Source organism: Rhinolophus sinicus, linkage group LG02, assembly GCF_036562045.2.
Source record: "Rhinolophus sinicus isolate RSC01 linkage group LG02, ASM3656204v1, whole genome shotgun sequence".
Lineage (NCBI taxonomy): Eukaryota > Metazoa > Chordata > Mammalia > Chiroptera > Rhinolophidae > Rhinolophus > Rhinolophus sinicus.
In genome coordinates, this window is record NC_133752.1 from 3,156,089 (window position 1) to 3,180,421 (window position 24,333).

The 24,333-nt window shown below is 54.3% G+C and overlaps 1 protein-coding gene across 2 annotated transcripts in view; it reads right to left on the bottom strand.

Annotated features, from left to right (window-relative positions):
* The window catches only part of SORCS2 (sortilin related VPS10 domain containing receptor 2), a 387,174-nt gene that overhangs the window by 211,584 nt on the left and 151,257 nt on the right, over positions 1-24,333 (bottom strand). For both annotated transcript variants that reach the window (XM_074320821.1, XM_019748208.2), the window contains exon 2: positions 13,615-13,682. In XM_074320821.1, the coding sequence (XP_074176922.1) occupies positions 13,615-13,682 (68 nt within the window). The remainder of the gene's footprint in view (positions 1-13,614; positions 13,683-24,333) is intronic.

Consider the following 24,333-nt stretch of genomic DNA (forward strand, 5'->3'; position numbering starts at 1 on the left):
AGGATTCAAGAAGCTGCAGGAAGCCTAACACCCGAGAGAACCGCCGGGCAGCTGGGTCTCCCTGATACTGGCTGTGCCAAACCCATGCCAGTCGCACGGTGGGCGTGGGCGCTGGTTCCAGGAGGAAACAGACCATCTCCACCCTGAGCAGCTCACAGAACAGCTAAACAAAATGTTCAGTCTCTGCTTTCAACTCCCTGGGTGGACCTACTGTGTGCCGGGCACAGCTCTAGGCACTGGGCCAGCGTGAACTACACAGGCAAAGATGCTACCGCCTAATGGGGCAGACAGACCAGCCACATATGAAGAAATAGTACCAATGCTTGGAAAAGAAAGTTTCATTGAAATAATATCACGATGCTGAGCGATTACAGTAGATGTAACAGAGAAAACAGCATTGAGTGGGAAAGGCTCCTTAGGGTTGTCGGAGATGGTGGCTCTGAGCTGACATGTGACAAATGGGAGCCTAGCCTGTGAGGGAAAGGGGTTCCAGGAGGGGTGCACAGGGGCAAAGGCTGGGAAGTGGGAGAGGGGGGCAAGGGAGGCGGTTGTGGCTGGAGTGAGTGCGTACAAGGGCCATGGAAGTGACCTGAGAGATGGGCATTCCCTGGAGGTCGCCGTGCAGTGCAGGGAGGGGCTACATGGCCCCTGTGTGACATGACGGGAAGCCATGGGTCCCCTTTGCTCTCTGACAGTTCACTTTGGTGGCAGGGAGACAGAGCAGTGGCTGGCACAGGCATCCAGGTGTGAGATGGTGGCGCTGGTGGTGCCGAGAGGTGAAGAGGGGTCTAGGGTCAGGATATGCCCAGCCCACACTCTCAAGCCACAGAATCATAAGCCAAATGAATGGTTATTGTTTATGCCATTAATTGTGGGGCCATTTATCATGATGCGAAACCTAACTGATACATCACCACCCCTGCTCTTTCAGTGGTTCATCCTGAAGAGGGCACAGTTTCCAGCTCCCCAAATTTCTGAGCTGGAGTTCTCTGAGACATGACATCATTTGCAGAAGGTTCCTGGTAGAGGGAAGACAATGGCCTCCTCTGCCCCCACACCCCTGCCTCCCACCAGGGACCACCTCGCACGCCATGTCCCACCCACCCTGCTTCTCACTCTCCCCTTCCTGGGCTTTGCACGGGTCGTCACTCTGCTCGAATACTCCCCTAATCGCTCACTCCCTGGTGCATCCTGAAGTCTGTCGGGATGCCGCTGCCTCCAGGAAGACGGTCCAAGCCCTAGTCCAGGTGTGCTGCCCTCCTGTGACCTCCCACGTATGTCCCCACGAGGGACAGGTCACCTGTGGCATCACCCAGCCAGCGCCTGCCTCCTGTTAGAACGCAGTCCCCATGAGAGCGGAGGCCGCGTGCCTCTCGTTTAACATGGAAACTCCCAGGTCTACGAGTGAGCACCTGGGAAGGAGCTAAGTGTTCAGGAAAATCAGCTGAAGGGAGGGCGGGTGGTGAGGAGAGCAGGGGGAAGCATGGTGATGTTTCTGACTGGTAAGGGCTTCCAGCTCACGACACAGGCAGCGCACTTAGCAGGCGCTGCGTAAATGTCTGACTAGGTGAAAACAGTCCGAAGCTCAACTTCTTCCAGGCTCCTTCCGACCTTCCACTCACTTTCTTCTATGTTCCCCGTGCTATCAGCTGAAGATGCAGTCTGGCCCTCAGCAGAGCTCTGGGAGGAAAGGGACCCATTTTACAAGTGGGTCGGAAATGTCCAGTGACTCATAAACGGCAGAGCAGGGACATCCAGAATTAGGTGCCTATAATTCTCTCAAACTATAACAAACGTTAGCATAATAATAGTAAGAAACAAAACAGCAGCATAATAAAAACACTATGCATCTTGGCCCCTATGCTAAGCAAGCTTTACCAAGACTGTTGGGCTCCAGCAACCTCCCTTTTCTGGAGGCGAGGAAACCAGGGCTCAGAGAAATGCACTGACTGTTCCCGCACCAGCTAATAACCAGCAGTGCTGGGGTCCCCCCCAGTGCAACTCTGCCGAGGGCTCATCCCCCAGGTGCAGCTCGCCCTGTAAACAGGTTTATGGCTCCATCCTTCAAAACACACTCAAGTGAGGTTTATTACATAATAGAAAACAAAGACAGTTTTTTCATATGTTTTCCTCTCCGGGAGTTTTATTAAAATCCAGTAAATCTCCAGGGCAGAGCGTGACTTTAATGCAAAGGACAGGAGAGCAGACCACAGGGAAGGGGGTGGGAGATGAGCCGGGGAAAGTGTAAAACTCCGGGTAATACTTCAGGCTCAGCCCCTCTGGAAACCACAAGGAGCTGTGCACGCCACGCCACTGGGTCCTGGAGGGCAAGGGGAAATGTCAAACACCTCCTCCTCGCCACGGTCTGCTTTGCCCGACAGCCTAACCATGCCTCCCTCCACCAGCCACGTGCTCACTGTAACCACCAGTCCTCGCATGGCTCCCACCACCTACAGGACAGACATCAGTCCTGCTGGGCTGGCACACAGGCCTCCTGGGTCCAACCCCCGCGGGACTCACACACAGCCTCCCACCACCCGTGCCTACCTCACTCTTTAGCCACTCCGAACTGCTCAGGATTCCTCCCACACCGGGCTGGTCCACGCCTCCGTGTGTCTGCACGTTCCCTGTCTACAATGCCTTTCCCCTGCCTGTCTGCCTGGAAAACCCCTAGTCTTCCTTCAAAGTCCAGTTTAGACATCACCTCCTCTGAAATGACAAGTTACCCCCTCACGGGTTCCTCAACACTAGATGCTGGCGCCCCCATCAGTCTCCTCCTCTCTATCAAGGTTGGTATCGCCTTCATGGCCGGTGCTAAGATCTAGTAAAGTGCTAGTACAAAGACGATACTCGAGAAATGTTTACAGAATCCAATTACCTGCAAGTGTGTCTTAATATCTTGTGTTCAGTCTTGGTGCCCCAGTCAGGCCTTCACCTGACGAGGGACACGGAGGCGACCTAAAGGCCGCTGTCTCTGGATGCCTGCACGCCCTCTGTGGTCAAGAGAATAACGGCCCCCTAATGCATTCACATCCCAAAGCCCAGAGACTGAGCGCATGTCACCTTGTGGGCAAAAGGCACTTTGCTGATGTGATTAAGATGGGGACGTCATCTTGGATTATCCAAATGAACCCAGTCTAACCACACGGGTCCTTACAAGGGAAAACCTTTCCAAGCTATGGTCAAAGAAAGAGATGGGAAAACAAAGGGTCCAAGAGCGTACACCCTGCTGTGCAGGTGGCAGAAGCGTGGGAGCCAAGGAATGCAGGTGGACCCTAGAGGCAGGGAAAGGCCGATGAGGGATGTTCCCCGGAGTCTCAGGGAGGGAACGCAGCCCTGTCAGCAGCTTGATTTGAGCCTGTGAGAGAGATCCCTATCAGACTTCTGCTCTCCAGAACTGCATAATAATAAACTGCTGCTATTTTAAGCCGCTAAGTTTGTGGGAATTTGCTATAACAGCAAAAACAAATGAATGTGCCCTGTGCACCAGCCTGGCTGTTTCCCATGGGGTTCCCCAAACCCTGGGCATTTCCCAGCCTCTGCACCGTTGCCCTGCAGCTCCGCTGCCTGGGTTCCATTCCCCTGGTTCCCCTGCCCGTCTCTGCCTGGTGAACTTCTACTCATCCTTCAGAACCCATTTCCAAGGTAGCTCTTATGGACCAGCGTGGCCTGGGGTAGGCCTGCCACATCCCTGAGGCTCAGCCGTGTCCCATGGCACCCATGCTGGAGGGCGCCATCTTGGATTCTTGGCTCTCCCACTAGTTGGCGTGACGCTGGATGGCAAGTGCCGGGGTTCTGTTCATTCTGAATCTTTGATGCCCAGAACAGTGCCTGGCACATCGCACAACGTTGGGAAGCAGCTGATTAACGGCTGGGGCTCGGGCAGCCAAGGTCAGGGGTTGTACGGGCCAGCGGTCACCCCCTTGCCTGCTGCCCCAGCCTCCCTGTAGCTGGAGGTGTTACCTCCACCAGGAAAGGAGGTAGGGCTCCCGCACGCCTCAGCTCCCCTGCTGGCTGGCTCTTTAATGTCCCCTCCCCCCAGTACTACCCATCACAGTCTCAGAGACAAACCCTCCACACACCCTGTGATCCAATATGTGGGAAAGAAAGTCACATGGAGGATCTCATCCTAAGAACAGAACCTGAGATGTGGGAACAGCGCAGTACAAGGCCACTCACCACAGCTTTCTTTACACCTTTGTATTCACGAAAACGGAAAGTGACACAGGTACCTGAAATGAGGATCTGGGTAAATAAATAATGCCTCCTTCTGCTGAGAGCATGTTAAACAGCCACTAAAATAGTGGTTTTGAAAATATGTGGGAGCATAGGAAAATGTTTAACACGTAATATTAAATTGGGATTCAAGATTTATAAAACATGTACATATTTGCATCTTGAAAAGACTAATGAGAATAGCCACCTCAAATATTAACCGTTGAAATCTTGTAAGGTGAATTAACACAGGGGATTTGTTCTTATGCCTCATTTATTTTACAGCTTCCAAAATTTCCCTAATGATCATACATTATAATTTTTTTTACATAAGGTATTTTTTGGGGAGAGGTTTCTGGAGCGGAATTTAGCGACACTCTTATTGAGAGTCTCTGTAAAAGGGTTAAGGACGTAACTCAGCATCCTGCTTTGGACAACGTGCGGTCATTATCTCTGATTCATGAGTGGCACTTTGTGGGTTTCCATGTGCCCCGTAAACCCCTGGCTCACATCTGTTCCAGAGCTTCTGCCAGTGCCAAAACACAGGAAACTCCCGACCCCAGAGACGAGATGGGCAGGAGGCTGTGGCAGAGGGTCTGGGGGCACTCAGGGGAGGCACCTGACCCAGCCAGAGTTTGATGGGGACCGGGGAAGGGCTTGGGGGGGAGGGGACATCCGGCACAGTGGGGATGGGGGACGGGGAGGCAGGGAAGAACCCGAGGAGGCTGCTGTGGGGTGGGGGGAGGCCCAGAGGCCCCCAGGGAAGCCCCCAGGTCCGTGGAGGTGGAGAGAGAATTCTCTACGGGGAGAACCTGCGAGTGTCAGGAGGACCAATGAGACGGTCCAAGGCTAATGCAGGCCCGGGAATCAGATCGTCACCACTGAATCCCCAGGCGGCCCCTCCCCCCATGGGCATCTGTCTCTTGTTTTGGAAAAAGCCTCTGAGATGAAGGAATGGATTGGGAAGCCATGCTGTGGGCTCAGAAGGTACAGGGTCGCCTCTGTGGGCTGGGCTGTCATCATGGCTGCAAGGGAAACCAGGTCCCCCTGCAAACTGTCAGAAAGCTACACTCAGAACAAAAGCTCTGCTCAGGGCAGAAGCTGCCGGGGCTGCTCTGAAGGACCAGGAACCTGTGTCCTGTCTGCTTCTCCCTGAGACCCCTTCTAGAGCCTGGGATGGCCTTTCCGGCCTGCAGGAAAAACGATGGAGGAAAGCACGTATGATGGTCCGTGCCATGTGGGTGAGCCCAGGTGGCATGTAGCTCCCTAAGGGTGGGTCCCACATGGGAAGCCGGACTTGGGCCTGACCAGGACGGAGACGGCCAGAAGATTCCCGTCATCTGCAAGGTCAGCAGCTGCACTTCTGTAATGCAGCCTCAGGTGAAAGAAGGCATGTGGGTACCTGCTGCACATGGATGTGACAAAGTTTGGTGGGATGGATGCCGGGAGGGTGAGGATGGGCATACCTGAGAAGCTGCTGGCCATAGCAACATGGGAGGTACTGAGTAGGGAGAGCTGTCCAGACAGACAGGAAGACGGTGCTGCTTGAGGACCAGGGCTGGGTCTTCTTCCAGGAAGTCCTCCCTGATTATTACCACTCCTGTGACTCGACAGAGTGGGCATGTCTAGTGCTTCCTTGGTTCTCTTGGTCCTATTGCAACGCAGATTATGGGCCATCATCCTGGGCTGTTTCACTTATCTGTACCCCTACTAAACTGAGAGTCTTGGGGGTCATTTGCCATAGTTTACTCAACCCTAGAGCCTGGATGGATGGATGGATGGATGGATGGATGGATGGATAGATGATAGATGGATGGATGGATAGATGATGGATGCATGGATGGATGGATGGATAGATGATGGATGGATGCATGGATGGATGGATGGATGGATGGATGATAGATGGATGGATAGATGGATGGATAGATGATGGATGGATGCATGGATGGATGGATGGATGGATGGATGATAGATGGATGGATGGATAGATGATGGATGCATGGATGGATGGATGGATAGATGATGGATGGATGGATGGATGGATGGATGGATGGATGGATGGATGGATGGATGATGGATGGATAGATGGATGGATAGATGATGGATGGATGGATGGATGGATGGATGGATGGATGGATGGATGGATGGATGAATGAGACATGGGAAGGGGAGAAAGGAGGAGGGAAGATCAGCAGGCAGAGACCACAGTCAGTACTAGTGCCTGGAAGGCATCAGAGTGTGGGACAGAGGGAGCCAAGATCTGCGGCAGGGCAGGCGTTGGTGTCAGCACAGAGGGGGAGCTGAGGACACTGAGGGATTTCCTCAAACTTCCTGTGACCTCTCAGCCACCCAAATCTTGTCCCAGAGCATTTTACAGGCATCTCAAAGCCTCAGATTCTGACCTCATCAGAATGTTGATTCAAATTGAATTATTTATTGACTAGACTCAAACCCTGGAAGCTTTTAAGGCAGCACCTCTCTCGATCCCTATCTGCTCAGAGTCTTATTGAAATCAAACTCAGATCTCCATGGTGATGTGAAAGCAAACACAGAGAGAGACTGTCCGGGGAGTGAGAATGTAGCTGGTGAAAAGCCAATCGGACATTGTAAGGTAATGGATTCAAGAAGGAAACAGCCCTCTGACACCTACTAAGTGCAGGTGTTTTACACACGCTATCTATTGTCTTCATAACAACCTACGAGCCTGCGTCAGGCTCAGTGTACAGATGAGGCTCGGAGATGAAGCAGGGACATTCCAGAGCCAGAACGGAAACCAAGATCCATCTGCGTGGGGCACAGACCCACAGAGGAATTCTAGAGTCTGCACTAGCCTGAGGGAAAGCCCATTACAGTCTAAGACTTTATAACAGACTCAAACCCCGTCTGGCTAGGCCACCAAAGGACACAGAATATCTAATTTTCCCATCTGAAACCTGTGGCTACGAGAGCTCAGCACCCTGTGCCTGTGAGACCCTCTCAGCATAACTGCTCTCGTTAGCCCTGACATCTGGGGACCAGGAGAGGCACACTGTGTCGCCCCAGGGCTGCCCACCGGCTTCTGAAACACTGCACACACAGCGTGGCTCTGTCCGTCTCACCCTCATGACCGCGAAGCTCTGTGGACGTCCCCACCCCCGCTGTCATCACCTCCGCCGAGAAGGTCCTTTGTGCTTCCTTGTATTAGTGAATGTCAAGAGGTCTTTGCACGGCTGTGATTTGACTGCTCAAGTTCCTTACACTCTGCATTTGTAACACTTAGCGCTAAAATTCTGTGTGTTCAAAAAGAGAGGAGACACTACGGGAACATAGAAGCAAACCTGGTTTTAAATACAACAGCATAAGAGCACAGTACCATTGTACGGGAACTGACGCGACCTGAACATCTCAAATGCCAGCTCTACTGGAGTCCAAATCCATAAAACAGAGTTTCCCAAAGTTAGTTCCATGGAAAACCAATCCTAGGAAATGCTCAGCAGAACAAAAATAAAGTAATACATAAATATGAAAACTTATTAAGAAAATTAAATTAAAATCAATTTAATCCAATTAAACAAAAATTAAATTCAAATTTAAAATGAAATAAAATCGATAAAAATTGAAGATTATGGAATCAGGTGAGGTGGAAAAACACTGCATGACCTCACTGGAGATGTATGAGGCACCTCGGCACGTGAGGGGCGCTGGTAAGTCCTACTGCAAAGAAATGTGATTCTTTTCAACCTAAGTATGTTTACCAAACACACACAACCACAGAACATGTATTTTTTGGACTCCCTGTGATACTTCTGTCATTCAGCAAACATTCACGCCCCGACCCTACAGTACCCACCTTCCCATTGGTGTTGGGTGTGAGCATGTGACTTGCTTTGGCCAATGGGATTCTGCCAGTGTGATGTGAGCAGAAGCCTTAACCATGCTGTGTCATTGGGTTTGGCTCTTGAGCTCCAGCGTGCATGAGAAGAACATGTCTTGGTGGGCTCTGCCCCGTAGGCTTTGGTCACAGAACAGACAACAAATGGAGCAGACCCACGCTGGCCACCCAGCCATGCCCAGTCTACAGGAACCAAAACACAGTCAGCCCAGGTATATACCACTGAGTTTGGGGGCAGCTTGTTACACAGCATTCTTCTCACAATAGCTGACTAATACATCATCTTACAGAAATATTGTTCTGAGAACTGCACTTTGAGACATTACAAAATGGCATGAAAAAAATATTCTTAGGAGGAAATATCCTTAGAAGGAAATATTCTAGGAAAGAGTGAACAGCACATGGCAGGAGCTACAGACACACAGCTTATAATTAAGGGTCCCAGAGTGGACTTGGGCTATTCGCAATGGAGAGGCAGGGTTTAAGAACCAATTAAGCAACCCAGTGGAAGAAGACGGGCACGGTATGAGCAGGTAAATACCAGAGGACGAGACCTGAATGGCCAATAAACAAAAGAAAGTATCTTCAGTCTCATGAGGAATCGGGAAAATCCAAAATAAAACCACATTGCACTCCATTCTCACCTCCACTTGACTGCAGACATTTAAAGTCTGATGATTCAGGACCTGGAGCTGGAGTCACGCCACAGACAGACAATAGGGAGAGAAAGGGATGCTAGAGCCACAGGCCAGATGCTCCCTGCAGCCCTGTGGGAAGGGCAGCGCCCAGGGGATGACGCCCCTCACGCTCCCACAGCAGGGGGAGGCATAACTCAGCCAGCGGACGTGCGCCGCATGGATAAACACCGGAGCCAAACTGGGAGTCTAATCAGATTTCAACACGCTGCATGGTGCCATTTATATCAATTTTGAAAGCACGCTGAACTGTAGAACATGTTGATTACAAATAGACACAACATGGGTACTTAACACATGGGCATAGTTGGGGATGCCCCACACCAACTTCAAGGCAGGCGTCACTTGTGGGTAGGCGATGGCGGGGCGTGCAGGTGGTAGGAGGGAGGAAGGACTGGGCCTTGATCAGACTCTGTACCAGCGTATTTTTTAAGAGATGGAGATCCCAAGCAGAAACACAAGAACACCCCTTACAGCTGGGGAACCGCCTGGGTTAGAGTAGCTGCTGTGGTAACAGCTGAAGCCCTAAATTTCACTGGCTTCATCTGTACTGTTCCTGCTCACCATCCACTTGCCCAAACTGATCCTATGATTCCAAAATAACTTCAAGGGGGGCCGGGGAAGGGAGGAAATGCTTAGATTATTTGGTGAGATGATGGTCTCTGATACACAGACACCTGGGCATGGTACACTACATTCCACACTTTCTATATATGTTAAAAATTTCATTTTAAGTGAAGATAGAAGAGAATCACTACCCCCACCCCACCCCAACAAAAGGGATAGGATTCCACTAAGTCACTCAGAAAAGCTGAGACCCACCCCACCCCAGTACTCCTGAGGTTGCCCCTGACTGGGTCCTGCCCAAGGTCCAATGTGCCAGTGAAATGATAGGGCTGGCAGGGCTCTCATACTGTCGTAGTTCAGAGGTGACAGAGGCACAGTGTCAAGTGGGCTGTGAGACTGGGGCTGTCATTTCAAATCTGCTCAGTGTGAGGTCACAGAGTGTCCCAGAGGCTGCACCGTGGGAAGTTGAGCCAAGGTCAGCTTTCTCTCTGGCTCAGACTGCTCCTAGGTTGCTCTTGCTCTGACGGCATCAGAGCCAACTCTGTGCTCCTGGGCCCACACCATCCTCTAGACTTGCCCCATAGACGTAAGGGTCTCTCAGGTCCAGCAGTGTTTCCCAAGAAGCACATCACCATCTGTCTTCCATCCACCCATCCATCCATCCATCTATCTACCCATGAATCCATCCATCCATCCATTCACCCATCCATCTATCCATTATCCATCCATCCATCCATCCACCCATCCATCCATCATCCACCCATCCATCATTTATCTAATCATCCATCCTTGCAAGAGGAGAGGCTTGGACAGGAGCCAGGGGCAGCAGGGGGGGAGCTGAGGGGGCTGCTGGGACCCCATGAAGACAAAGAGGTGGAAGGGAGCATGGCTGAGGGGACAGACGGGGACAGGTGCAAGAGCCACTGAGGAAATCCGATCCAGGAGCTACCAGCAGAGTTTGGTGATGTCCTGTGCAGTGAGCTAAATGGTGAAGCCAAAACGATCTGTTCGCGTCATGACCCCCCGAGACTGTGCGTGACCTTATTTGGGAAAGGGGTCTTTGCAGATGTGATTAAGTTAGAGATCCCGAAATGACATCATCCTGGAGTACCCCAGTGGGCCCTAAATCCAATGACAAGTGTCCTTATAAGGAACACACAGAAGAGAAGGCAGGAGAAGGTCATGGAAGATGGACACGGTGGGAGTGATGTGGCCACACGGCAGGCCCCCAGCCAGCGGGCAGGGTCCCGTCCAGAGCCTTCGGAGGGAGCACCCACTTTGATTTCAGACTTGTGGCCTCCAGGACTGTGAGAGAACAAATTCCTGTTGCTTTAAAGCCCCCGGTTTGCAGTCATTTGTTCCAGTGGCCCCAGGACTTGTGGACGAGGGCAGGATGGGCTGGTCCGAGTGAGGGTTCTCTTCAGTTACCATTAGTCCCAGGAGGCTCCAGAGGGAGGGTGTGGGTGGAAGGACCAGCTCTGTGCCCTCCAACAGCTGATGACAACGGTGGCTTTCCCAAAGGGGAGGGGCTCACGCCCTTCCTGCCCCCTCTTGCATTGATTCAAAGGGGCTCAGAGGCTGAACAGAGAACACCACCCCCACCCAGAAGAAAGGGGCAGACCATTGGAGCATCAGAGCCAGCAGGGGTGAGGGGTGAAACACTGCGGACATGTGGCTCATGAAATGAAGGACAATTAAAAAGGCACCAGGCTTAGATTTCAGAGAGCCTTTCCCAGAATGTAACTATGACACCTGTCATTACAAACGTATTTATTGTGATTACCCAGGAGGCTCGGCGCACGTACAATAACTGTGTCTTAATAGCCCATGTAATACATGTTCTCCAGGTACAGGCACTGCCAGCCTCTGTCCACATGCGCCTTAAACGACAGACAGAGGGCGGGGGCAGGGGGAGGGCCTCGTGACAAGAGGCCAATGACAACCTTGCCACTTCTAAACGACACTCACGCAAGTCCCCAAAATAGAGAGGCGGTGAGCAGATAATGGTCACAGATAATAACGTGATTAGCAGTTAGACGTAGAGAACTGCTCGCCCTCGTGAGGAACCAAAGAGAAGCAACCTCCAACAACTCTGCAGTATGTTTGGGCCGTTACAGATGAGTGGTCAGACCCGCGCTGGGCAGGCAGCAGGGCTCTGCCCCAGGTGGCGGCTGGCATTCCTCCTGACAAAGAATGCGGCCTGCAACGCACCAGCCGTAAATCTGCTCACACGCTCCGGCTGCGTGATGTAACTCCCTGAAATCCACTGCACGGAACAAAATGAAAAGGAAAACGACATGCCTAAATTTTTTATGGCGGCATCATGGCAAAGCATTAGAATGAATCAACTTGAGGGGCTAGTCCACGGCCATGAAAAAATGATGATGCAGACGGTGAGACGACATGGAAAAAGTGGAAACAGGTGTGAAAGGAAGCGGCGCACGGAGCTGCGGGATGAGTAGTGACTGCACAGACACGGCAGCAAAACCGGCAAGATAAACAAAGACAGTAATTGCGCCCAACGGGTGGGGACGTGGGTGAACATTCTTGAAATGACTAACGCTTTGGCATGTATTTTTAATGAAGGAAAGGAAATGTCTGAGTGTAGAGACAGTGATGAGGAAGGAACATGGAAAATTAAAGTCTGTTGCTGTGTTGTGGAGAAAAACCAAACGGTGCACTGTTCCAGAGACATTTCATATATTATCCCACCCACAACTTCCCACTCAGGGGTATTTCATCCCCACTTCACAGGTAAGGAAACTGAGGCTTTCGGGAGGAAGGAGGAGCCCCCTGGGAGCGGCTCCATGGCGGTGGTTTGGCCTCTGGGCCTCCCCACTTGCTCCAGAAGAATTCTGCGTGGAGCCAGTAAACAAGGAGTGCGGGTCCCCAGCATGGGGCCGGCCGAGGTCAGTCCCACCGCCACCCTGGCCCCACGAGGACCTGCAGCAAACTTTAACTGCACCCAACAACTTTGTCCGTGTAAGCACAGATGACACATGCGCTATTGGGACAACATTTCCGACACCCTCATTTGCTGTCTCCAGCCACGCCGGGTGCCACAGGGAGTGGATGGATGAGCCAGTGCCACTGCAGACCTCCCACCTTCAATAGTCACTGCCGCAGGACTGAGGGCGAATGAGGGGGCTGGGGAATCCTGCTGGGGGGAGACAGGACTCAAGTGCCTGGCCACTTGGTAGCCAAGGGGACCTGTCCTTGGACCATCCACCTCACAAGAGGTGCAGGGGTAAGAAAACTCAGGGCACCGCGACAGTCCCCTTGACCGAGCCGGCTGGCGGCGAGGCGACACGATTCCCTACACAGCAAAGAAAGGACCCGGCTCAACGTGCCATTTCAACAACTTCCCAGAGCATCACGGAAATCACTCACCAAGAACCAACAGAAAGGACCATCGAGCCCTTTGGTTAAAAGCTGAGCCAAACGCTGAAAATACGTCACCTCAAGGTATCTGCACACATATCAGGGGTCCTGAGGAGCAGTTTGGGTGTTTTGCACAGATTTCAGGTAGAAAAATGAATTAATGATTACGGGAGTGAAAACACATCTTGGAAACCAAAATGGTTCAGCGAGCATGTGGGAGTGGCGAGCGGTACCCGTAGGAAGCAGAACCCTCGCGACCCGAGCCCCAGGCGCTGGGGCGCTGGGCACCCCCTTCTCGGGTGAGCAGATGGAAACGCTGAAGATGATAACCACCAACATGATTTCTGAAAACCTCCTCTCTCCCACCCCATTCAAAACATCAAAGGGCCGCCTAACGTTCTTGGACTGAATTCACATTTCACAAATAAAGAGATCTCCTCCCGTCGTCAGCGGGTTATTTATTTACCGAGCTCTTCGGCTGAGCCAGGAAGAAAGAAAGCTGCCCGGACAATGAGGCTGATGGGCGTGTTTGCTGGACGCCAGGAGCTGTGGCCAAAGTTCAGGGCGCAAAGGGGATTGTGCACTGACCTGAATTCACAGGAAGCCCACTTCCTGAGGGGGGGAGGGGAGGGGACAGGGAAATACAAAACCAGAAAGAAAAAGAAAGAAAGCAAAGCAGCATGCTGAACGGCTGTCTGTTCTCCCGTGCTGTGTGTGCCTACTGACAAAACTCTTAATTTGCTTTCAACTTCTCCTATACGCATCTTCTAGCCAGAGAAAAGTCGCCAGGCAGCCCACTCGCAGAGCTGCTCCCGCGGCATTTGGATCTCAGCCTGCAGCCTCGGGAGACACACAGAAGAAAGGCCCACCCTCGGGCTCACTTACCGCCACAGAGAACTTTCCAGAACCTTCCCCATGTCCGCGTGGTAATACTTTGTCAAGATCAGGATCACCTATGGTAGCAACAGGAAGAAAAAGGCAGAAATCAGTGGGTTTCGAGGTTCTCAAAGAGGGACACGATGACACTCGCCCCACCCATCCACCCAGGATCTGGGGGTCTCTGGGGTACCGGCTACCCAGGCCTTCCTCGGCTGGCATCCCCCGTGGGCTCCAGACACCACGCAGCACAGCACTCGGACACAGGGCTGGTTTCCGCCCTGAAAACTCGCGTCTGCTCTCCAGAATGACTCTGGGAACATGTCTGTCCATGAGGTCTGCCCAGTTGCTGCCACTCGGCGGGATCATTCAACCCCAGCCCCGACAATCTCCAGCTGTGGTCAAAGGGACAGCTGAGGCAGTGGTCCCAGGGTGAGTGCAGAACACAACCGGCCAGGCTCCCGAAGGTGGGGCTCTGTCCCCCTAGCACCCTGGACGACAACCTAAGGCGGCCGGGGCTGCACCCAAGAAAACAGCAGGCCCAGAAGTGAGAGCTGCCATTGCTTTGCTCAGAGCGGAGGCTGACAGCACAGCCGATGACCGTGGGTTGGGCGGATGTGAGACAGCAGCCCATGTAGCTGGACGTGTCCGTCCATCACCCAGGGCACACACACTTCTTTCCTCGTCGATCAACTATTCACCCCCCACACACACAGGGCCCTACCTACCAAAGCCATTTTCACCGCACGCCTGTGCAAACAACTCTGCTATTTATGAACGTGAAAACTAAATGTGCTCGCCAGCATCCCAGAGTTCTCCAACACGAATGTCTGAGCAACACTCACAAGGAAAGGGGGCCTCGCTGGCCAGCCCCGGGGGAAACAGCCCCGTCCCCAAGCGCTTCACCAGCCACTGCACTTTCATGTACATCAAATCTCATTGGGCTCACTGACATTCCCTGTCAGCCACTCCGACACTCCCGTTACCATGGGAACCCCAGGAGGCAAAGTGGGAACAGCCCAGGTTCCCAGCACATCCCGTGAGCCTATTTAATTTGGGGTCACCACACTGGTCATCACCAAGCTTGGCTCCCTCACAGGAGCTGAACTTCCTCTGCTCTGAGCATGGCTGCTGCAGACATGGTCTCAATGATCTTTCTTTCGCTGGTGATTAAAGCAGGGAAGATGTGAGGGGGACGCCAACCAAGACGGGTCTGTGTGCATTTCAGAGGCAGTGATGATTAAAAAACATCACAGGCCCGTCAGTCAGTGGAGGCACGGATGGGCCCCTCCTTGCTCCGGAACAAAGCGGTTCTCCCCTGCCAGGCTCTCCGGCAGCCCCGAGTGAAGCCAGAACCCTCTGAAACTCAAGGAAGGCAGGCAGAATGACAAGGCCTGGATCACAGGGGATGAGCGTCTTTTTAACCTATTGATTTATATTTTATAGTCTTGCTATTCCCCGAAGGGATTTCAAGGAGCCGGAGGAAGGGACCTCAAAGTCCGTCAAGACTGAAATCCTCCAGCAGCATCCTGACCAAGCAGTCTGCTTGCACACCTCGAGGGTTAGGGAGCTCACCCCCTAACTCGGCACGGGTAACTTCTGCCCACGTGGACCAGTTCTGCGCTGGACGATCACGGAGCAGGGCTAGTTCCCCTCCTGCTCCCTTCTGGGTGAGAGTCTCTACTCATGCTCACCCCACTTCCCTCTCAGCTCCAGCCGCTCTGGGCCTTTGCACAAGCTGTCCTCCTCTTAGGCCCCGCTTCCCCAAGCCCCATGCCTAATGCCTTGTTAATTCCTCCTCAACTCTCAGATCTCAGTCTCATTGACACCACCTCCAGGAAGTGTCCGAGACCCCTCCCTGAGGTTCAAAGCCCCCTCCATCCTTCCCCAGACCCTGCTCTCCCCCTTCCAGCATGGCTCACAGGAGCTGTTTCCACCACTAGATAATGAACCCTTTGAAGGAGGGGACAGGTCTTGCTCACTTTTCATCCCTCCCCCACGTCTCTGTGACGCTGCCTTCCAGGAATGGGACATGCAGATGCCCTGCCCACTGGATGGTCGTCACCCAGGTGTAGCCCAGGCTCTTTACCCGGAAAGGCCAACCGTGACCCCAGTGAGAGAATCCCACCTCTCGGCTTTCGCCAAACCCGCCATCCCTGAGGCCACTGGGGTTGGGGTTCCAAGGACATGAGCACCGACGGGAAGCCGCTGGGCTTCCTGTGACCCTGGGCCTCAGCCCCTCGGTCATTGTCCAGCCAGGTCCCATTCAGCCTCGCACTGATGGCTGGAGACACGCACGCTCCACAAGGGCCGTGCCGACCGGCCAGGTACCCTGTCTGTACCCCGCCCACTGTTAGGAGCCACGTCCGCCAACGTGCCCATCTGAGGATGACACATGTCCAGACCCCCTCCAGGCCAGGGCCCTGAGTCTTCAAAACAGCCAATGGGCACACACTGTGAGGCAGCCTGACACCTGTTTGCCTTCCAAGGGTTCAAGAATAATCAGAAAAATCACACATGCGCAGGCCCAATTCAGTTGTCAATCAATAAGCACACTGCACAAAAAATAAATAAATGATAAAGAAAGAAAGAAAAAAAAGAGCAGCAAGAACTCGGGGTTAACTGTGAACTCTGAAATCAACTTTCCATTGGAAAAAGGGAAAACTGGGAGTTGACCTATGAGGCCCCCCCCAATCACTGATGGCCTCCAGGCCAAGCGGGACGGGCTAGTCCCCCTGTGCTCTAGTCTGGGACCTGCCAGCAGGCTTCCCAGGAGCTCCTAGAAACCCAGAACAAGGAGAGGTCCCGTGCCAGACCTGGTGACGCAGAATCTGTGTGTTAACATCAATGTTTGAGAAGCTGCACTGGCAGGTCCTCACCCAAAGAAAGGCCTGGTCCCCACCTGCTTGCCCACATGAGAAGCTGGGTCTCTTAGTGCCACTGAAGAGGGCCTGTGCTCTCCATCCTCACGCAGCGGAACCATCCCCCGCTGACCCAGCAGCAAGCACACACCACCTTTAGGCACTCACTCCCGCCAGGACTCTCAGTCACCCCAGGGCCTTTGCATATGCTGATTCCCTGTGCTTACAGCATTCCCCCTGCCCTCTACACGGCCTCCCTGCTGCTCATTCCTAAAGCCACTTCCTCCTGGAAGCCTTCCCCAGCCACCGAAAGGCTGTCAGCTCCAGGAGAGCCGGGACCAAGTCCACCTTTGTCTCCCGAGCGTAGCCAGGTGCCAGCACATAGTACGAACCCAGTAAATAACTGCTGAGTGAGTGAATCAGCTGCAAGCCAGCTCCCAAAAGCCAAGAGCGACTCCTGCTGTCGCCTTTCCCCACCCCATTCCATCTGTCCACTTGCCCAGGGGTGGAAGTTGACTCTGGAATGTGTACGACATTCCATCACTCAGAACAACAGAAGTCCTGGGTTTAGGAGCCCACCGAGCACTGAGGCCCAGACGGGGGCGGCTCCTGCCCAGGGTCACCTGGCACCTGTGTTACCATGTCCCCAGACTGGGCTCCTCTTCCCACAGCAGGCAGGCATGAGCGCGAGCTCTACGTCTTTGGGGCTGGGCCCCATCCTGCTCTGCCTGATGCCCCCCAGGGTGCGTGAGGCCAGGTGCAGAAAGGCGCCCGGCTAGGAGCCAGCCCACGTGGCAACCCTCCCTTCGCCCTCTAGTGTCACTGGAGAGTAATGGTCACACGTCCCTAGAGGCCAGGATGATGGAGTGTGATAGCACCTAGGAGGGCTTGACAAATGACCACCCCTTCCCTCCTCGGTGACTAGATTGAAAGCCCGAGGCTGTTGGCTGGAGAGGTGGCCCTGGGCTCTGAGTCACCCTGGCCCCAAATAGGATCCCTTTCTTCCCACAAAGCTGTGCCCTCATCTGGCCAGTCTGTGTTGGCTGCTGGGGGCCCAGAAGAGGCCCAGCTGCAGGAAGAGAAGTCAGGGCCACACAGCAAGTCCCACGTCGGGCCTGGATCCCTCTCCCTGGCCTTGACTATACAACTTCCTCCCTGCCCCCCACTGCACTTATCAGAGGTGGAGGGAGAGGCTGCCGCCACCCGAGAGCAGGGGAGGAGCTGGAGGGTGCAGGAAGGGAAGGCTTCTCCGGCTCGCCGTGAATGCAGAAGGCACAGACGCCACCCGACACAAGGCCCTTGTTTCAGAACCCTGCACCATGACAAGAAGGCAACCTCAGAACTGCCCAAGGTGGCTTTGGGGGAGGAGGGTTTCTGAGAAGAGTCTGGGCTGGGAGGGCTCTCATACCTCTCCCAGGAGGAGTGACAGGGAAGGATGTGGCCAAACCAGGCCACCAGGGCGCTGTGGCTCTGAGTGCCAGCTTTCACCCCACAGAAGGGGTTTGCCCTCAGTGCCCTGGCCTTGTCAGCACCCTGCCATCGTGTCAAGTAGCATCACGGGGGGAGGCTGGGGAAGGATGCCCGGAACTCTGTGCTGCTTGTGTAACTTCTTGTTATGATTTTCAGACAAAACATTAGAAGAGAGAGACTTGAGAAATATATAAACCCGATACCAAGTAAAGGGTGTGAGACTGTGCAAGCCTCCCACCTTCGCCCGCCCACCTCCATCGACCTCTGGACATGGCTGGGCCTGGGCCATGCTCAAGCCCACTCTCGAGCCTGCCCTGTGGACAGAGGCCACAGTCCCCACGGACACCCATCAACACAGCAGCAATGGGGGGCTCCCTCCGCATGATGAGAAGGCCCTGCCCAGCTGTCCCCAGCACTTGAGGACCAGAAATGGGCTCGGATGTAAGAAAGAAAAGAGGACTTGGGAAGCAAGAAGGAGAACAAGTCCCATGAGCCGTGGCCTTGAACCTGTGACCCTGCCCACCAGTGGCCATGGCCCTTTCTGCCTGGCAGGTCAGTGAGGTGCAGTGTCCCCAAAGGAGGGTCCTGGCCCCTGCGGTGTCCACACTGGTAGGGTGCTGACACGGCCTCCCGGTGAGGCAGGTGTGGCTTGGAGACTAAGGTCTGCCCACAGAATCCACAGAACGTGGCAGGAGCACCACGGGTCACCTGCCTCCTTATCCTCACTGTTCATTAAAATAACACTGATTCCCTCTGTCCTGGGCCTAAGCCCTACAGACGTTATCTCATTTAATCCTCCCAGTAGCCCAGGTCACTGGGACCCACTCTGTCCTCATTTTGCAGGTGAGGACATCGAGGCACACAGAAGGAGGTCACTGCCCTGGCTCAATCAGCTCAGACGAGGCAGCGCTGGGCCTCAAGCTCAGCAGTGTGACTTCAGGACTTAGCCCAGGCCTCTGGGAGACGGTGGGAGACAGGAGGCCCCACAGGCCATGCATCCCAGGTTAGCACCACAGCGTGGGGCCAGACGGCAGCAAAGCGTGCTTCCTGCTGCAACCAAACTCTCATCCCGAGCACCGGCCTCCGGAGGTGCCCAATAAACAGGCTGTGGCTGCCTCCCCTCCCGATGGACGCCCAGGACTCACGGACCCGTGCTGGCTGGTGGCCGACACACTCTCGGTCCATCACTGGACACTGCACACTGACAGGCTGTCCTCGGCCTTGGTGGGCCCCCTCGGGAGCCAGTGTGCAGCACCCCTCCGCACCAGGCCACCTGAGAGCCCACTGTGACCCAGCGAGGTCCCCGTTACGCCTTCTATGCCAGCTTTGCACAGGGTGCCTTACAGCTCCAAGTTCAGATCGCAGCGTGGTCGTAGGTCACCACTCCTCTGAGAGCCCTTGTGCAAACAAGAGGCTGCAATAAGAATGGCTGATCAGTAAGGCCTCGAGGCCACTGCACAAACTGACCGACTCCTCGGTACATCCACCTGGAGCTGGGCAGGTTTCCATCCTCACATTTGACGCAGCACTTGGCAGGGTTTGGGAACGAATGAGTGAGTGAATGAACAAATGCACGCATGACGCGTGGACACGACGCTCCAATCAGGCGGGATGGCAGCGGCCCACCTTGAACACGCCCGCCCCTTTTGCACCTGTAGTCTTTCCCCGTGTGCTGCTCTCCCTTTGCTCTGCCTTCCAGCCACTCCTGTAACACCGTCAGCCTCGCCGGCACTCCTCCCAGGGACTCACCGCAGGCACGTCCGTCGGGGAAGACGTCCAGAGCCCTCACACATCCCAGGTCGATGAGTCTTCTGGGTCCCCACCGACCCTTGATGCAGTGGGCTGAATGCAGCCCACCCAGGTATTTCCACCAAGAATCTGTGAGCATGACCTTATTCGGGAAAAGGGCCTGTGAGGATGTAAATTAAAGATCTCAAGATGAGATCATCCTGGATATATGAGGGGCCCTAAATCCAGGGACAAGTGTCCTCGGGAGGAAAAGGAGGCAGGACACCCAGCAGGAGGCCCCATGAAGATGGAGGCAGAGATCGGGCAGGTGAGGCATCCACAGTCCGAGAAGTGACAAAGACATTGGCAAATGCCCGGCAGCTGAGAGGGGCAGGGTGCAGTCACCTCTGCCTCGGGAGCCACCCCTGCCGACACCGGGACCTCACACGCCTGCTGGTTTAAATCAGTCTGTGGTACTGAGTCACGGCCGCGCCAGGAAGCAAATACCCTGACTTCCCACAATTGGCTTTCTGCTGCCCACGGCTCTGACAGTCCACAGTGTCCCCGAGGGCCAGGACGTGGCTGTGTGCTGGGCTCCAGGCCCCACGCAGGATGGACAGAGCATCCTGGGGAGGGCCGTCCCCACTCAATGAAACGCCCTCCTGCCCAGACTCTGCCACGCCCACTTGGAAAACCCAACTCCATGTCCGATGTCACCTTGGGGACCACCCTGGACTCCGGTCAGACCATTCTCCTCCTCTCTGTGTTTCCACAGGAAAGGCCACCTGTACTCCTTCCTGTCATGGTTGAGCCATGTCCCCCCAGAAGATGTGGGCGTCCTAGCCTTGGTAACTGCGACCTTGTTTAAAGACAGGAAAACTAAAGTGAGGTCGTTAGGCTGGGCCTCACCCAATGTGACTGGTGTCCTACAACAAAGGAAAATTGGGACACAGATAGACGATGTGCACAGGGGGAGGACGGAGTAAACACACAGGGAGAAGACAGCCAAGGACGCCTGCAGCTACCAGAAGCCCGGAGACAGAGGCCTGGACCAGACGCTCCCTCACGGCCGCAGAAGGAACCACCTGCCAACACCTTGGACTTCTGGCTCCAGCCAACACATTTCTGTATTTTAACCACTCTTTTTTTGGTCATTTCTTATGTTGGCCCCAGGACACTAATACCCATTTTCCAGAGGAGGACACAGGCTCAGCTGGTTCGAGGTGACACAGTGAGGTACCCTGCGCGCTGGCCCAGGGACCATTCACTCAGACACCTGGCCTCAGACGGAAGACGAGCTGGGAGGCACCCAGGCAGCAGCCCAGCCCCCCGGAGCTCCCCTACTCGCTCCCTCCCAAGTGCCGCCTCAGGAAATGCTGGGGTCCCGCCTTGGGCTGAGACAGGTGACAGCCCAGCCCCTCCATCAATCAGGCGTCTTTCACAGCCACGAAACCCAATGTTTAAAAAAAGAGAGTTGGGAGCTAAGCTTCTAAAGGCCTTCTATTCATCAAAATCAGTCAGCAGAAAATAGATGTAGGAACATTACTGAGCTGTGGAAAACGGCGTTTTCACATCAAATCTGTTTAAGGGATAATGTATATTTTAATAGGTGGGTCTTGGTAGAGTTTCCACCCCAGCTGTCCTGTGAAAATATTATTGGCTCTCCATTCCTCATAACCTGATTGAATTTGAATTTCACCCATCACTCCTTTTTAATAGTCACTTTAAGTAAAGTTATTAATGAAATTATAAGATTCTTTTTTTTTTTGCCGTTGCTGTTCAAAATGCTGCCCTAGTGTTCCTACCTGGAAGAGCTGGCATTTTTCGGATCTATTTATGGCAACAAAAGGTTGCTATTGCACCTCTATCAACATACAAAGTGCTCAGGGTCTCTCCTGGGGGTGGGTGGGCATGGCTGGTCCTGTTTTTAAAACAGAAATCCCTCCCCAGGCGCCAGTGCCTTCCCCATCCTACCCGCCAGCCCCCAGCCAGACAACCACACGCTCATGTCTTCCAAGACTTTCTCTTTGGAAACAATGCTGTCACATCAGAACAGAGGAGCCCGGAACAAAGGAAATGCAGGTGAAGGGAGAGAGGAGCCTGTGGCACATCCAACCGGGAAGGCTGAGATTTTGGCTACAGGAGCCCGGAACGATGCCCCTTGGCCTTAAGGAGTCCAGACAGGCCGGCCACCCCCAAAGGCCAGTGTCAGGGTTGTCAGGAAAGCAGGGGGCCTGGTGGTCAATACCAGCTTGGAGCAAGCCTCTCGGGACCCATCTGAGCTCTGTGAAGACTAATTTATCTCCTCACGAATGTCGGCAAGAGAGATTGATAATGAAATCCCGTCCCTGCTTCTGGAATCTACCCTCTTAGCCATCTGGGGTACAAGATGACTTCTGGGGGCCCGAGGCAGCTGGGTCTCTAGGGCCACGTCCTCCATAGAAAAATAACAATTATATTGTACAGCTGCTTTGGTATAAAGAAAGGCATATTTGTATCATATGTCAAAACATTTCCTTGACCTAAATATTTACTTTTCTTCTGACCTTAAAGGAAATTAAACCATTTTTGTGAGTCCCTAAATGTCTTGTGGACCCTGGTATGGAGCCACAGACCCTGCAGCTGCCCCCAGCGGCCCACCCATCTGGTCACTCCTTCCCACCCTGACCCCTGACCAGCAACCCCACCTCTGCACACTGGATGGACCTGCAGTCTGGCCCCCAGCCACCCCTGATCCTGGTTCTTAAACGCAGATGGATCGTGACACTCCCTCCATGCACCCAGGACAGCGACTTTGACACTTCCTCCCAGAGGGGACCCTGTTAAGAACCTGAGAACATCTAGAAACATACAGGCCCTTCAGCACAATTTTCTGCCCCATTTCAGGGTTTAGGGACCTGTGTGGGACCCAATCAGTCTACGGGCCCGTAAGCCTCCCATTCCCGGCAGGTGGGCAGAGATTCAATTCCAAACTCCTCGGTGGTCTCTGTGCCTCACTGGGCCATTCAACCTGGGGACAGCCCAGGAGATGCCAGCTGGGAATTCACTGTACAACCAGCAGTGCCACGTAAATACAAGTGAGGATGATGCCGCCATCACTCCCGGCTGCCCGGACCCCTCGCGGGCCGCCAGGGCCTGCGGGACCATGAACCCCATCACTGCACCACTCAGCTCTAGGCATCACCAGCTTCGGGGCCTGGCTCACCTCACTTCTCACCCCGAAATGCCTCCCCAACTCCACAAGGGACCCCACCCACCCTTCCGGGTCCTTCGGACGTCTCGCAGCCTCTCCTAGCTCAGACTTTCCCCAGGATGTCGGCGTTCCTTGGACCTGAGTCACTTTCTTCCTCGTACCCCAGCCCATCGCGCTGTGCGCTCTCTCCCTGGAGACAGCTCAAGGGCGGGCTTGGTGCCCACCTGCAGAGCCCTGGCACCAGGAAGGGCTGGCGCAAAGCTGGGGTTCGTGCCTCGTCGTCTGTCACTGCTGCCTGCATTACATCTTGCCTCCTCTCACGGTTCACAGTTGGGGTCCATCCCCAGTACCTGGCACACAGTAGGTCCTCAGGCTGCATGTGGCTACAGGCCAGAGTTTGTGCCCCGGGTTGGGATGAGAAGTGTCCAGTGTTCTGGGACATTCTTTTGCAGAGAAAGTGTAAATGGTACTTGGAATAGGAGAGTGGGGGCGGGATGCTGCAGGAGCCTTCCCTCGGCCTCCAGACCCCTCCTCTCACTCACCCACCCCTGCCAGGGACACCAGCTTGTGGTGGGGGGTGGGGGTGGGGGCGGTGGGAAAGTGAGATTTCTACAGAAAAGGCATCTTTCAGGTGCTGCCCTGGCACAGCCTGTGATGGCACCTCCTGGGAAAGGCTGGCCTTGGGCACAGCCTGCTGCCCTCAGGATCATCCTCCAGCTCTGTGCTCTGGTGTCTGCCTGGCCACCCCTCTGCCACAAGTGGCTGTCCTGTCCCAGCAGAGCCTGGAATCGTTGTCAGTGTCAGGCAGCCAGACAGCTGAAGGCACCGGGGCCTGGGCATCCAGGGACCACCTCCGACAGCTGCGCCAGGGTCATTCACCAGGAGGGCACACTACTGAGACTGTTCACATCAACCCACTTCTCCTTAAACAGCGAATGTCACATCGTTTCCACAAACAGCAAAGTGAGCACCACCTGCATGGAAGTCACACAGACCGTAGCCACAGAAACAGGCCCAATGAAAACAATTCATTCTCTCCTGCCACCTGCGGTTTGCCCTGGACGGCTCAGGGGCCAGACCCAGCCCTCGCTTTGTCATCGGAGCAGGGAGCTGTCAGCGGCCTGCTTGCCACAGGTCAAGCTGCTCTCCTGTTGTCAGCGTGGGGGAGGGTGGAAGCAAGGCGGAGATGCCCTTCCAGGCCTTCAGGGCTATTGGATGCGCCTGTCCTGCCAGCAGCAGAAGTCCCACACTTTGGAAAACACCCTGCTTCTCTGAATGCAGAATCCCACACCTAACACCCCCCCCGCAGCCCCCCAAACCACCCAGGAATCCAGTGATGGGGAGCTCACTACCTCACAAATGGGACTCCCACATGACAGGAAACATCAGTGAAATTGCTGAGAACTGTCAGCAACTTCAGCTTCTGTACAAAACCAAGCGGCAGCAAAATCCCATGCTCTGCGAGTGCTACTTCTG